The sequence below is a fragment of the Pristiophorus japonicus genome, chromosome 21, assembly GCF_044704955.1.
Source record: "Pristiophorus japonicus isolate sPriJap1 chromosome 21, sPriJap1.hap1, whole genome shotgun sequence".
NCBI lineage: Eukaryota > Metazoa > Chordata > Chondrichthyes > Pristiophoridae > Pristiophorus > Pristiophorus japonicus.
In genome coordinates this window covers 71,605,007-71,621,266 of record NC_091997.1, presented here as the reverse complement: position 1 = coordinate 71,621,266, position 16,260 = coordinate 71,605,007, and the positions used below count along the sequence as shown (strand labels likewise).

The 16,260-nt window shown below is 45.4% G+C and overlaps 1 protein-coding gene across 5 annotated transcripts in view; it reads right to left on the bottom strand.

Annotated features, from left to right (window-relative positions):
• edc3 (enhancer of mRNA decapping 3 homolog (S. cerevisiae)) overlaps positions 1-16,260 on the bottom strand; it is a 115,433-nt gene that overhangs the window by 45,256 nt on the left and 53,917 nt on the right. For all 5 annotated transcript variants that reach the window (XM_070865058.1, XM_070865062.1, XM_070865060.1 and 2 more), the window contains one exon: positions 12,006-12,341. In XM_070865058.1, coding sequence (XP_070721159.1) covers positions 12,006-12,341 — 336 coding nt within the window. The remainder of the gene's footprint in view (positions 1-12,005; positions 12,342-16,260) is intronic.

Below are 16,260 nucleotides of genomic sequence, written 5' to 3'. Positions count from 1 at the left end.
CTCAGAGGCGAGGGTGCTACCCACTGAGCCACAGCTGACACTGATGGAGTGCTGGATTGCTGAAGGTACTCTCTCTCCGGAGAGATGACCCTGCTGCCTGTTTCATTGGCTCAGGTGGGTATTAAAGGTCTCTATTCAACGTAAGAGACAAAATGTTAGTATGCAGGTACATCAAGTAAGGCAAATGGAATGTTGGCCTTTATTGTAAGGGGGATAGAGTATAAAAGCAGAGAAATCCTGCTCCAACTGTACAGGGTTTTGGTGAGGCCACACCTGGAGTACTGCATACAGTTTTGGTCTCCGTATTTAAGGAAGGATATACTTGCATTGGAAGCTGTTCAGAGAAGTTTCACTAGGTTGATTCCTGAGATGAGGGGGTTGACTTATGATAGTTTGAGCCTCTACTCATTGGAATTCAGAAGAATGAGAGGTGATCTTATTGAAACTTATGATAATGAGGGGGCTCGACAAGATGGATGCAGAGAGGATATTTCCATTCATAAGGGAAATTAAAAGTAGGAGGCATAGTCTCAGAATAAGGGGCCGCCCATTTAAAACTGAGATTAGGAATTTCTTCTCTGAGGGTTGTAAATCTGTGGAATTCTCTGCCCCAGAGAGCTGTAGAGGCTGGGTCATGGAATATATTTAAGGCAGAGATAGATAAATTTTTGAGCGATAAGGGAGTAAAGGGTTATGGGGAGCAGGCAGGGAAGTGGAGCTGAGTCCATGATTGGATCAGCCATGATCTCATTAAATGGCGGAGCAGGCTCGAGGAGCCGAATGGCCGACTCCTGCTCCTATTTCTTATGTTCTTATGTGTTCTCTCAATTGTCAGACCAACATTCCTCGCTTAACCACCACCAAAAATAGATAAACTGGTCAATCATCTCCATTCCTGTTTGCGAGAACGTGCGATGTACAAATCAAAAATGCTTAAAAATACAAATGACTACATTTCACAAACATTCTCTTCGACGTGAGGCATTTAGAGATGCCCTGAGGGCAGAAGGTGCCTTATAAAATGCACATTGTTACTTCAGATGATCAGAGTCCGTCAAAAAAAGATAAGTTATTTCAATCCCCAGGGTAACAAGTGTTCGCTACTCAAAACACTGCCAAAGCAAGATTAGCGCTATCTTGCTATAAATCACTAATCAGCCCCAGTGAATGATTTCGGTATGTATATAATTTATACTGCAGAGCAACCGATCAGCTGCAGCAAACGATATCAGTGTGCTGACAGCGGCACTGCCGGGCAACCGAAAAGTGCCAGTAGTTCACTCTTGTACACAGTGGCCATGTTGAGAAGTAGACATGCAGCAGAATCTCTGGCTCTAGTGTAAAAGTGGCAGAAAATCATAATTTGAGTGCCTACACCAGCAGGCTTTACAATCCCAGCCAAACAGCGGCCTTGAATTTATTTGTTTTGTCTCTATAACAATCCTGTGAAGTGCCTTGGGATGTCTTACTGCGTTAAAGGCGCTATATAAATGCAAGTTGCTGTTGAATTGATACCAGATTTACCTCTCAATAAAAAAAAATGTAAAGTGTACACACAATGTTCCCATTTTGCTGAAGCAACCCCTTCCCCTACACTGCCAATTCAACGCAAGAGGCTAAATTTACTATCATGCAAAAAACATTTGACAATTAGAATACTTTATGAAGATGTTAGCCACGTGGCTGTGTTTAAAAACAGAGGTCTCTTCAGATTTCAGGAAGGGGATGGTGGAAGGAAGTTTCTGGCCAATGCCAAGAGAAGGTTCAACAGCGTGCATTGTTGCTGGAAAGAACAACAAAATAATGCACATGGATTAACAGCAGTCTGGCGCCATTAAGCATGCAAATAAAATATTTGCACCGCGTGCATTAGTTACTGTGGTCGACTGAGTTGATGTACATTCTCCTGGGATCAAACCCTTTATTACTTAAATTAGTACCGCTCCAAGTTGGTCTACGCTGTGCACTGCAATCAATGTAATAAACGTCAGATGGACTTAACTCCAAGCACATTAAACTTCTACTTTACATTCTGCAAACTTGTTGTACAGGTATCCATTTTGCACTGCCAAGGCACTCTAATTACAGAGAGTCATTTCGGGTGACAGCTGATAGTTGCAAAACCATTCAATGCTCTTCATTCTTAAATAATCAAGTTACACTTTGGATATTGATGAGCACAAATGCAACTCTGTCCAAGGAGAAGATGTTCACTGCACAAAGCCTTTCCAAGTCCAGTTACACACTTTGACATGTGGCATCCAGCCCAGGCAGCTGAGGAAACCAACATTTCCTACTGGCAGCTACTACAACAAGTTGCACTGATAAATATTAGGAAAATAAGCATCTAAATGGGGCAGAAGAGCAAAGGGATCTCAGAGTACAAATACACAAATCACAAAGTAATGACGTAGCTTAAGGCCATTAAAAAAGCAAACCATGCACTAGGATTTATTTCTAGACTCTGCTAGATTCCTTCATGGTAAACGAGCTAAAGGAGGACAGCAGAAGCGTTACAAGGACACCCTCTCAAAGCCTCCGTGGTAAAGTGCGACATCACCACTGACAACTGGGAGACCCAGGCCGAAGACCGCCCGAGGTGGAGAAAGTGCATCCGGGAGGTCGTTGAGCTCTTCCGAGTCTCAACACAAAGAGGTCACGCGCAGTCAGCGGAAGGAGCGCGCGGCAAACCAGCCCCACCCACTCCTTCCCACGACGAAAGTCGGTCCCATCTGTGACATAGTCTGTGGCTCTCGGATCGGACTGTTCAGTCATCAAAGAACTCACTTTGGGAGTGGAAGCAAGTCTTCCTCGATTCCGAGGGACTGCCTATGATGAGACTCCACTTTGGGAGCACTGTCTTAGGGAGTTTGCTCGAAAAACCTTTACGGTCTAAATGTCCAGGATTGCAGCTTGGAGTTTTGGGGAAAGCAGCATTCCATCTAACATATACCCAATTCACTGTGGATATTGCATTCATTCATTAAAATTGCTCAAATGGGGCATTGTCACTATAGCACATTGGAGATTCAGAGCAAGTCAAAGCTCAAAACACTCCATCAATCGCAACTAAATTCTGAAATTAAAAAAGACTTGCATTTATATAGCGCCTTTCACGACCACCGGATGTCTCGAAGCGCTTTTACAGCCAATGAAGTACTTTTGGAGTGCAGTCACTATTGTAATGTGGGAAATGCAGCCAATTTATGCACAGCAAGCTCTCACAAACAGCAATGTGATAATGACCAGATAATCTGTTTTCTATTACCTTGATTGAGGGATAAATATTGGCCCCAGGACACCGGGGATAACTCCCCTGCTCTTCTTCGAACTAGTGCCATGGGATCTTTTTCGTCTACCCAAGAGAGCAGACGGGGCCTCGGTTTAACGTCTCATCCGAAAGACGGCACCTCCGACAGTGCAGCAAGTCAGCCTGTCCGACAGTGCAGCACAGGGCCCAGGAGAGGCGCGAGTTCGGGGCCCAGAAGAGGCGAGGGCCCAGGGGCAGCACGGGCCCAGCCCACACTGCGATATGTGTGCGCACTAGGTCCGTGCAGCAGAGCAAGTCTCCAGTCGTCTTGGTTAATCCTTGCTACTGGACCAAGACCCAGCTCTGTCAAACTCATTTGGTGGCTGGTGTGCAATGGTCCAAAAAAAATCCCAAGCACAGGCATCTTCTGCCCTTCAAGATTTAGTTCAGACCTGGAATTTTAGGTCCATCATTGAAACACCTGTGAACTTTTTGATATGGAAGCAAGTCATCCTCGATTCGAGGGACTGCCTATTATGATGAGGTCAGCCTAGATTTTTGGGGCTCAGAGTGGAACTTGAACCCACAACCTTCTGACTCAGAGGTGACACTATGGAATTTATGTTATTCTATACAACATATGCAGGTAGGGTTTGCTGGGTAGCTTTAACCTGTTTTGCTGGTGGGCGGGTGTCACAGTGGATCGTAATGAATGGCAGGGACCAGAAATCAAATCACGGTTTGAAATGAAGTACTTCAGGGTCTTACTGTGCTGCACATTTGAAAGCAATAGCATACAATAATATACAGGAAGGAGTGTTAAGAGGTGTCAAGAGGTGCAGCTAATATAAAATGACGAAACTCAAGCAATGTTGGCTGAAGCCAAGATGATTCACGTGCTCATTAAAAGAAATAGAGAGGCAGCAATTGAATAGCAAGTTCCTAGAGAACAGATTGCCATCATTATACAATCTGATTTATCATAGAATTGTACAGCACAGGAGGGCATTCGGCCCATCAAGTCTGTGCAGGCTCTTTCGAAGAGCAGTTCAGTTTGTCTTACCACCCACTCTTTCCCCGCTTCCCTGCAATGTTTTTCCTCCTTCAAATATTTATCCAATTTATACAGTAATATGCACTGAATTCTCTCTCCTCCTTCAAGACACTCCTTAAAACCTACTGCTTTGACCAAGCTTTTGGTCACCTATGCTAATTTCTACTCAGCGTCAAATTTTTTAAGCTCATAATACTCCTGTGAAGCTCCTTGGGACATTTCATGACGTTAAAGGTGCTATATAAATATAAATTGTTGTTGTTGTGGTTGGAAATACATTTTATATTTAAAAAGATGCCAACTGCTGTATACAAATGTTCCATACCACTAGATATGAATATTATATGAACAAAATTGGTGTGTGCAAAAAACAAGGGACACTGAGGAACTTATTACACCAACTTTAATGCCTTGAATCCACCAGTACTGGAAACCTGAAAGTTGGGCTCGATGTCTTTGACTGACCTCTAGAATGTACAGCTCTCCGGTTACAAATACCTTGATTATTAGCGTACACTTGGCAACAGCAACATAGCAACAGTTTCAGACAGGAGGAGACGACCATTGGTCCATCTGGTCCACCTATCCCAAAGCATGCATTTCCTATAACCCTGCTCCATCCACTGTTAACAGGGACGCTAACCAAGCTGTTTTAAATGGGTTTGCACCCGCCCTAACATAAAAGATAAATACAGTTTATACAGGTGGATTCAGTGTCTGTACGCTGGGTTGCAAAGAGCTGAATTTCAAGGCCAAAAAAAAAACCTGCTGCAAAAACCGTGGAAATAGTTCAGGAACTCAGTGGGGCGACAAAGGAAGCCAATTCTGAATTTGGAGTTTAAGCGTCCGATCAAATGAATGTTGGAAACTCTGCCCTGATAATGAATATTGTTACAGAAGCTCAAGCAAAAAAAAAAGCTTCCATTTCCCTGCAATCACGTGTTGTCCTGAACACACACTAAAACAACAGACCAAATCATCAAGCAAGGATGGAACACGAGGAACACAAATCCGATTCCATTAAACTCTGATTTAGGAACGAAATTAAAATCGAGGGATTTGTGACATTAGACCTGCCAACACTACGGTGAAGTTGGGGTGGACTGTGATATATTGCAAATGACAGGACTGAAAGAAACACAACCGTGCATCTTAGCCAACCACAAGCATGACACAATGCACAATGTCAGAGGGACAGCATCTGGTGCTTGTTACACTGTTGCTAACAAGACAAAACGGCCCACATGCAGTTGATTATTTCACCGATTGTTGAAGATATAAAAGACATTTTATCACTCGGATTTCTATGGTAAGCTAGGTGGAAGCAAATAATATCCAGGCACTGCTACCAGATTTTTTTCGGGGATAAAGTTTCAACAAAGTTCATCTTTTCTCCTCCCTCCCCCACCAAATGCCGAAATGTCAAACCTCAGAGGTTTAATTAATTACTTCTTAACACAGGAGGTTTAGTTTACAAATCTAGAGATTACTGGCTGCCAAACGTTCAAGTTCGCTGTGTGAAGGAACGTATTTGTTCCTATCAAAATTTGGCAGCAAGTGTCCTCTGCATATTAAATTACAAGTGCACGTAATTGCCAGCATACAAACTGCAGCTTTTTGGGGTGCCATATATAGTACACAAAGAGGACATTTCACAGTTAAGTGACGCTTTTGGATTTGTATCAAGTTGAATTTTACACTCATTAGTCTGAAGAAAAACTGATCTGCATTTCGAGATAGAAAACTTTTAAAATGATTCAATGGATAATGATCAGTTTTAGTTACCTAGGATTGGAAACACACTTCAGTTAAACTGATTTTATGAACCATCTTACTTTTTACATTCAGGGAGATTAAAAAAAAGAGTGCGAAAGAGAACGGGCATACTCAAAACAGAATGTGGAGGTTGCTTAATAGAAGACAAAAACTTTAATCCTGTAGTGGACCCTGACGAGGACAAATCTCCCCTCTGCCCCACGTTAGGTCAAAAAGAATTCTCGCATATCAAGATTATTAAAACACAATTACCCATTTTGCTGCCAGATACACTCAGTAAACCTTTACGGATATAAATCCTTTAAGTTTAATAAAAATGTTCCTTATAGCTGCAGTTCTATGCAACGCTAGCGTAAAATTTTTTTTTGGGTGTGAGGCCCCTTTAAGGGGCTGCGCAGCCCATTCAAAATACCGTGGATGCGCGTTTTTTCCTATTTTAAAGCCGGTAAGTCGGGTGCATTGGAACTGCGGAGCACTGTGCAGCCATCCGGCTTAAAGGTTCTATGCTGCTTCTACATGGTTCCACTCTGTTGTTGCTAGAAATCTTCAAAATGTGTCTTTGTACGTATGCTTTGGCACCAACATTAGCATCCTCGACCAGGCCAACATTGAAGCACTGACCACACTCGATCAGCTCCACTGGGCAGGCCACATTGTTCGCATGCCAGACACGAGACTCCCAAAGCAAGCGCTCTACTCGGAACTCCTTTACGGCAATCGAGCCAAAGGTGGGCAGAGGAAACGTTACAAGGACACCCTCAAAGTCTCTCTGATAAAGTGCGACATCCCCACCGACACCTGGGAGTCCCTGGCCAAAGACTGCCCTCAGTGCATCTGGGAAGGCACTGAGCACCGAGTCTCAGCGCCAAGAGCATGCAGAAATCAAGTGCAGGCAGCGGAAAGAGCATGCGGCAAACCTGTCCCACCCGCCCTAACCCTCAACCACTATCTGTCCAACCTGTGACGGGGACTGTGGCTCTCGTATTGGACTGTTCATCCACCTAAGGACTCATTTTAAGAGTGGAAGCAAGTCTTCCTCGATTCCGAGGGACTGCCGATGATGATTTAGCTGAAAATATCTCTATTCTTTATTAAAAGATTGTATCTGCATGCACTTCCTGTCGTGCAACACTTACTTCCTGTAACTGTCTACGTTTTCCCTCAGTCTTACTATCGCCCATAAGGTTTGCGGTTTCTTTTAATTGACTTTACTTACCTTGAGTCCTGCAGTACTTGGTCTCCGTAGTAGGTGGTGCTGTTGCCTACTTATCTTGGAGATCTTCCAGGTCCCGTCTCCATACTCAGTGGAGCTTGGGGCAGGCTTCTGCCTCATCAGCTGACCAGATGAAGCAATTTAATATTTTACAAAAATTATTTTGCAGTCTCCACTGTTACCGTTGCCCACCATCACGATCCAATCCTGCTGCCATTAGCCGCATTTGCCTGCTCCCTTTTGTCTCAGGACAAGAGCTTAGTGTTGGGAAACTGGCTTTCGAATCAGGCAAGTGAAAAGGGGGGAAAATTAGAGGGAAGCGAGTGGGGTCAAGCGATCAAGGATCGGGTGAGGAGACAGGAGGGGTGTCACTGTAACCTCCTCCAGCCCCACAACCCGCCGATATCTCTGCGCTCCTCCAACTCTGGCCTCTTGCACAGTCCCGGTTTTAATTGCTCCACCATTGGCGGCCGTGCCTTCAGCCGACGAGGCCCCAAGCTCTCCACCTCTCTTTCCTCCTTCAAGACACTCCTTAAAACCTACCTCTCATCTGCACTGATTCCTCACCTGGCTCAGTGTCAAATTTTGCGTGCCAACACTCCTGTGAAGCATCTTGGGACATTTTACGTTAAAGGTGCTCTATAAATGCAATTATGTTGATGGGTGAAAGGGTTTTGTTGCGCAATCACACTAAACATCATCATCATCATCATAGGCGGTCCCTCGAACGAGGATGACTTGTTTCCACGAGTTCACAGATGTTTCAATGAAGGGACCCGATGTTCCAATCCTGAACTGCACCCTCAAGGGTGGAAGATGCCTGTGCGTGGATTTTTTTTTAACCGTGTGGTGGCCGTTGCACATCAGCCACCACACGGGCTTGACAGAGCTAGGCCTTTATCCGGCGGTAAGGGTTAACCAGCGCGACTGGAGACCTGCTCTGCTGCACGGACCTAGCACGCGCACACACACATCGCGCGCCCGTGCTGCCCAGTGGGCACTAAATAACATCAACAATTGCACCATCTGCGGCATTTAAATTTTAAGTGCAAAACACAGAACTGCTTTTGGCAACAGTGACATAGAAAAAAACTAAAGCACTCTTCAGAAGATGGGGTTAAATAAGTTGCGTCAACTTCCTATTTAAATGAAGCAGCCAAACCCGATGCACAGTGAATAGGGCTGCTTCTGCTCCCTCCCTTCTACAATGCAGCCCTTCCTATAAGCGCATGGATGAAACATTTGTATCACACACGCACCAGACAAAACAAGTTCAGCCGCTGCCTGAAACAAGGGAAGCAACAGGTAGCTGCCTTGCGGCGCATCTGAACAAAAACTCCTCTGAATATCCAAATCATCTCGCAGTCGGAGAAAGTAGAGCAGGAAAAGAAAGACAGACTTGCATTTGTATAGCGCCTTTCACGACCACCGGACGTCCCAAAGCGCTTTACAGCCAATGTGATAATGGCCAGATTTGAGGGATAAATATTAGCCAGGACACCGGAGAGAACGCCCCTGCTCTTCTTCGAATGGGCCTTACCCTAATTTTACGTTCACCTGAGTCAGCAGACGGGGCCTCGGTTTAATGTCGCATCCGAAAGACGGCACCTCCGACAGTGCAGCACTTTGCAGCACTGCACTGGGAGTGTCAGCCTGGATTTTTGTGCTCAAGTCTCTAAAGCGGTACTTGAAGCCGTAATCTTCTGACTCAGAGGCGAGGGTGTTACCAACAGAGCCACGGCTGACAGAGGGGGAATATCAATAAGAGCTGCATAGGATGGAGCCCTACCAAGATTACCAAGCAATAAAAGTGTATAAAGGCTTTCTAAAAACATGCGAATGTTTGAGACCGAATAAACGCAATACTCAATAGCATCTCTACACTAAAGCCCTTCATGAGCTTCCCACGAGCTCAATGGGTAAATACTCCACATAGCACAGCACTAAGTCATGGTGATCAGGAAGGCTCGAGGTCTAATCCCTGGTCGGTGATGTTTTAGATGATCTCAACCAACGTTAATGTTTGTGCGTCTGTCCTCCCAGGGGATTTGTAGGATCTTGCGGAGACAAAAGTACATCACCATCCTCCGCCTGCTCCACGACGACATGCAGGCCGGGATCCTTAGCAACGGATCCATCACAGACCCAATTCACGTCCGGACCGGGGTCAAGCAGGGATGAGTCATCGCCCCAACCCTCTTCTCAATCTTCCTCGCTGTCATGCTCCACCTCACAGTTGACAAACTCCCCGCTGGAGTGGAACTAAACTACAGAACCAGTGGGAAGCTGTTCAACCTTCACCGTCTCCAGGCCAGGTCCAAGACCACTCCAACCTCTGTTGGCGAGCTACAGTACGCGGATGACGCCTGTGTCTGTGCACACACAGAGGCTGAAGTCTAGGACATAGTCGACGTATTTACCGAGGCATATGAAAGCATGGGCCTTACCCTAAACATCAGTAAGACAAAGGTCCTCCACCAGCCTGTCCTCGCCGCACAGCACTGTCCCCCAGACATCAGGATCCACGGCGCGGCCCTGGACAACGTGGACCACTTCCCATATCTCGGGAGCCTCCTATCAACAAGAGCAGGCATTGACGACAAGATCCAACACCGCCTCCAGTGCGCCCTTCAGCCGCCTGAGGAAAAGTGTGTTTGAAGACCAGGCCCTCAAAACAGGACCGTAGTAATACCCGCCCTCCTGTATGGCTCAGAGACATGGACCATGTACAGTAGACACCTCAAGTCGCTGGAGAAATACCACCAGCTAATGGCTGTACACCGACCTTAAAAAGCGCTTTCGAAAACAGGGAGGTGAGGAAAGCTGGAAGTGGAAAAAATACTTCTCGGAACTTGCAATTCTGTCACTAAAATTCCGCAGATTTCACTGCGCAACAAAAACATTCCAATAAATACCAATTCCTTACCTTCAATTTGTGCCCATAATGAACACGTCAAGAGTCAATCGCAAGTTTAAGTATTGCTGGCATCAGCCACACACCGAAAAAAAAATTGGTTTGTGGAAAATATCTTGCAGCAAAAGTCTATAAATAGATTGGCATTTTTCGTCTGGCCAAAGGCACCTGGTGTTTTTGCAGTAGTGTCATTTTCCAGTACCTTATTTCTGAAAGAGCTGTCACGTGTATGATTATGCTTCAAAGTCACAACATTTAAAAACAAACCCAGCCCATTTGCAACCATCTTACAAGAGCAAGAAAATGACTCCGAGCTGAGAAACCAGGGACAAAACAGCCTCGACAGCAACTCCTTGTTGAAGGACATTCAGAACGATTTCATACTTTGACAAGCAGCTTTATGAATTTTAGCTTTACGCCCCTCTCGAGGTGCAGACTCTGGGTGAGGGGTGTTACCATACTAAAGAAGCCATACTAAAGAGGTGTGTGCCAGCTGAGACAGTAGACATGTTGGCGAGCTATTTAACTGTGGCAAGCATCGCGCCCAATCCGGTTCTCATCCAACATCCATGTGCATGCTTTCCACCAGGGATCAGTGTGTGGATTTCAGGTGCAGGAGCCCAAGCCAAATCTCCACCCTCCTAACCAGCCCTAGAGCATGGAGGCCAATTATAAAATATCCACAGCTCTTCCGGCAAATATTATCTAATCCACCACAAGAAAACAAGGACTGTCAAGCATGTGATTAAGTTCACTGAATAAACAAGTGAAGGCAGGTCACATCACAACACAAAATGACGGCGCTGACAACACTGAAGTGATGTTCCCTGAATTGAATTCTGCTGGTTCCTGGAAACATATCAGGACCTAGAGGCAGCAGCAGGGGTGCGAGGATGAGGGGCTGACAGATCAAGGACTAACTCAGTCCATTGGTACTGATCCCAAAGCTGTTGGCTCAGCAGCTTGAAACACACAAAAGTTCGTCAACAGACATAAGAGCTGTCTTTGTGGCAAAGACCTTGCCTTCTCCTAGGCATATAGCTGACACACACTCTCCCTCATCCCTGGGTGCGTTATGTAAATAAAACACTCAGACCTGGAGAATATGCCCACCAGTCATCGGATCAATTCCATCCCAAAAGCCTGGCCAGGAAAATAAACTAGCTCTTTTTAATTTTCCCTCCCAACAAAATGGCCTTGTATTCTCTTGGTCAGATTCCTGCACAAAACAATCTCCACGTTAGCTCATATTGTAATCTGCCGCACCTTTGACAGGAACACAAAACACCCCAGACTTCCATTTCCTCAGATACACAACTGCGACAAATCACCTGGAACAAACTAAATGCAAACAACATTCATGAAAAAACGTGGCAGTGACAATGGAGGGTTACTCTATAAAACCTCAAAAAGCATACCCCCCCACCCCCCCATCCAAACCCAGCCCTGGATACAAGGTTGTATGCTGTGTCATTATCCCAAGCTCAGTGAGCGAAGGGTGTAGAATGCCACCCACTAAATCAGCAAATCAGCATGTTGCGACTCCAAACGTTGGCCAGATTAAGAGTGTACCTTTGGAGACTCTATGAATGGAGCTGTGAACTACCAGTCCACCTCACCACATTTGAAAGGCTCCAGACTGTCAAGAATTGAGAGAAGGAATATGCTACTTTAGGTTTTTAAACATAAATAACTTGGAGCAAGTTACCAGGGGCATTTATGTACCAATTCCCCAAACACAGCCTGCTCAAATATAAGCCTTCCCTTCCTTTCCCAATTAAAGAGTGTTTAACCTCACCAGTGCAATATTCTTTACCGCTATGCTGCGGCACTGTGATCTGCCTGTAGACAATGGGCTCAGACTCCAGAATGTTCTCGTCATGGCGATACCTCGTTGGCTTCTCGTTGGGTGTCCCCCGGGACCGTGTGCCGTTTCTCCTTTCGAAAGTGTCGATCTCTTCAAACACAGCCGCTTTGTCGAAGAGTGCGAGGTTGCCTTCAAAATCAAAGTCTGTGTCGAGGATTACTTCGATTCCGTCCCCAAAACATTCGTCATCTTTATTCTTCATTGGTCCATTCTTCACTCCATTTTTCTTTGGTGTTGCTTGATTAGGAATCTTACTGCTCGAGGACCCTGAGGAAGAAAAGATGGGAGAACAAGGCTGAGATTGGTATGTTGTACAAGTACATTTCAAAAGCATCCAGGTTGCTCTCACCCTTACAAGCGTTTCGCCAGTTAATTCTGTATTGGTTGTGCCTTTGCAACTCAGCTATTGAGAATTCAATTGGGCAATTGCATCCCAAGAATATAAGAAATAGCAGAAATAGACCATTTGGCCAATGTTCCCTCTAATTTTTTTTTGTGGTCGGGCGGCCCATTCAAAAATCCTCGTGTGCGTGGTTTTTGCATTTAAAAGCTGGTGAGCCAACTGCGCGGGAGCTCCAGACCCCTGCGCAGCTTAACGGGAACATCGCATGCTGCTCCTTGACCCTGCATGGCTGATCTTTTGTCTCAACGCCATTTTCCTGCACTGTCCCCATATCCTTTGATTCCTTTATTAAACATACAGCAGCTTGCAAAATAGGCAACGCCTAGTTCAAAATCATGAATGGATTAGCATTTCTGTAACAGACGTATGAATTAATCCATCTCTAAGCACCTCTGCCATAGCAAATTTAACTCTTTATAGCAACTTGCATTTACAGCACGCCTTTAATTTAGTGAAATGCCCCAAGACGCTTTGCAGACGTGTTAAGACAAAATATTTGAAACCGAGCCAGGTAAGGAGAAATTAGAGTGGGAAACCAAAAGTTTGGTGAAAGAGGTAGGTTTTAAGGAAGTCTCGAAGGAGGAAAGAGGTGCAGAGAGGTGGAAACGTTTAGGGAGGGAGTTCCCTAAACTCTTGGGGCCCAGGCAGCTGAAGGCACGGCCACCAATTGTTGAGTGATTATAGTCAGGGATGCTCAAGAGGGCAGAATTAGAGGAGCGCAGACATCTCGTGGGGTTGTGGGGCTGGAGGAGATTACAGAGATAGGGAGGGGCGAGGCCAGGGAGGGATTTGAAAATAAGGATGAGAATTTTGAAATCGAGGCGCTATTTAACCGTGAGCCAATGTAGGTCGGCGAGCACAGGGGTGATGGGTGAGCGGGACTTGGTGCGAGTTAGGACATGGGGCAGCCAAGTCTTGGATCACCTCTAGTTTACGGAGGGTAGAATGTGGGAGGCCAGCAATGAGTGTAATGTAGTGGGAAATTTTTAATTGCAGCAGTTTACATGTCCACTGTACTTTAAAGGGGCAAGTGAAGTTAACAGAAGTCATGGGGATAGCACCACAAAGTCAGGATAACAGGAAGACCGGAGTCAGGAAGCTGGAAAGATGCTTACTGGGAGGGAGAGGGGCGGATGCAGAACTTGTATGGGGGTGTGCGAACGGATTGATCAGGGCCTGAAAGCAAGGAGCGGTGCGCTTGGGAGCGACAGGCAATCGCGGCAGAGCTAAGGGGTGGTGAGGAAGCAGTGAAGTGTGGGCTGCAATGAGGGGAGAGGGAGGGTGAAGGAAATTTCACGATCTGGGTCCACCCTCAAGAGTTCAGGAATTGTAATGAGGCTGCTTGTGGTTACATAGAATGTACAGCACAGAAAGGCCATTCAGCCCAACTGGTCCGTGCTGGTGTTTATGCCCAACAAGAACCTCCTCCCACCCTCTCCATCTCACCATCAGCATATCCTCCTAATATGTTGCATCCGGCTGACAGTACAATTGCAGTTTATCTGGTCATTCTCACATGGCTGTTTGTGGGAGCTTGCTGTGTGCATTGTGATGGAGGCATAGTTGCTTGGTGACTTGCTTGCGTGGCTCAGAAGCTAAGGGCTCCATTTTTTATTTTATTTATTCGTTCATGGGATGAGAGTGTCGCTGGCAAAGCCAGCATTTATTACTCACCTTTAATCGCCCTCCAGAAGGTGGTGGCGAGCTGCCTTTATACAACTAGTGGCTTGCTAGGCCATTTCAGAGTGGCAGATAAGAATCAACCACATGGCTGTGGTCACATATCAGCCAGACCGGGTAAGGGCGGCAGATTTCCTTCCCTAAAGGACATGAGTGAACCAGATGGGTTTTAGTGACAATCTGGTAGTTACATGGTCACCATTACTGATACTAACTTTTTATTCCAGATTTATTTAACTAATTGAACTTAAATTCCCCAGCTGCCGAGGTGGGATTTGAATTCACGTCTCCAGATCATGAATCCAGGCCTCTGGATTATTAGTCCAGTAACATAACCACTATGCTACCGTACCTGTAAATTGGGCCAGCTGTACTGTGAAGTACCGAGGGAAGGGTGACAGAAATTGGAAATGTTCGAGACTGGATAAGCTAGTCTGGGTGTGTATTGGGGTAGAGATATTGGAGCAGTGGGGAGGTGAAACGGATAGGTGATTAAGAAAATTTAAATCGGACAAGACTGTGTGTAATAAAAACCACTGAGCAGAATAGGAAATAACCAATTAGACAGAGGAAAGAAAAATGTAAACACTTAAACAAGGTAGAAAAAAAATTGACCGACAGCGAGAGACACAAACTCAACATATATGACACACACACACAAAATTCTTCTTCAGTTGGGTCCCTCGGTGGCAGCTAAGATGAGAAGAGGTTAAAACGAGATTCTGCAGTAACACAGGTTGAATGGGGGGGGGGGGGGGGGGGGGGGCGCGGGGGCACTGGAGGGCCACGGAGCATGTTGCTCTGAACCGACCATCTCCCAAAAACCTGCCCATAAATGGGCCATGTTCCAGGCTCAGCCAAGGACTCTGGGTCGCACACACTTGTCGAATACTGAACGCGTTTGTAGAGAGCAGTCTTCAACTAAGTACTCTCTAGAGAATGCCGTGAGAGCTGGGGGAGGAGGAAGAGGTGTAGTATGATGAATGATTCCAGGAACATCCTGGTCAGATAAAGTCTCCAGTTAGTTATTTGGCACCACCACAAGTGAATTTCACATTATAAATAGTCACGACAGTCCGAACAGAATCCAAGCACAACTTCCTGCTCCCAGGAGATAAATCATGCAGCGATGCCTGGAATACACTTTCAACGATCACTCTGCTTCCGCAGAAACATACACGGCATAAATATTTCACTCATACATTGTGCAATTTCTGCCCGATATTTGAACATTCTAAAAATAAAAGTATTTCAGTATATATTTTTTACAAATTGTGCCAGCTGCAGCACAGTGGCCAGCACTCTCGCCCGAGTCAGAAGGTTGTGGGTTCAAAGTCCCTCTCCAGAAGCTTGAGCACAATATCTAGGCCGAAACTCCAGTACAGTGCTGAGGGAGTGCCGCACTGTCGGAGGTGCCGTCTTTCAGAGGAGACGTTAAACCGAGGCCCCGTCTGCTCTCTCAAGTGGATGTAAAAGATCCCAATGGCACTGTTTCCAGGTAGAGCAAGGGAGTTATCCCCGGTAGCCTGGCCAATATTTATCCCTCAATTAACATATCAAAAACAGTTTATCTGGTCATCACATGGCTGTTTGTGGGAGCTTGCTGTGCGTAAATTGGCTGCTATTTTTCCTACATTGCAACAGTGACTACACTCCAAAAGTACTTCAGTGGCTGTAAAGTGCTTTGAAATGTCCTGATGTTTTGGAAAGGTGCTATATAAATGCAAGCATTTGTTTCTTTCTCCAGGCATGTTTAAATCCAGTAGTTTAACTCCACTTTAAAATTGCAGATCCTCGATTCTGTACAGTTCTGATCCTCTAAAAATAGATCAGATAGCTGTGGTCTTCTGCGTTTTTTTAAAAACTGCAAAAAGCATTCATGAGATGAAATTGAGAACTTTCTATTTAATCTAATTTTAACATTTTGAAACAGATACCTGGGTCTCATTTAAAAGGATAATGACCCAATATTGGGGTTTACACAGTATTTTATCAAATGCATCTGTGTTTCAAGCTCAAGATTGTGGCCATCCCGGGCCTCATTGAAAGGGGTAAAGCCTCATAAATCACAACGACAATTTACTTTGTATAAAAATTATTATA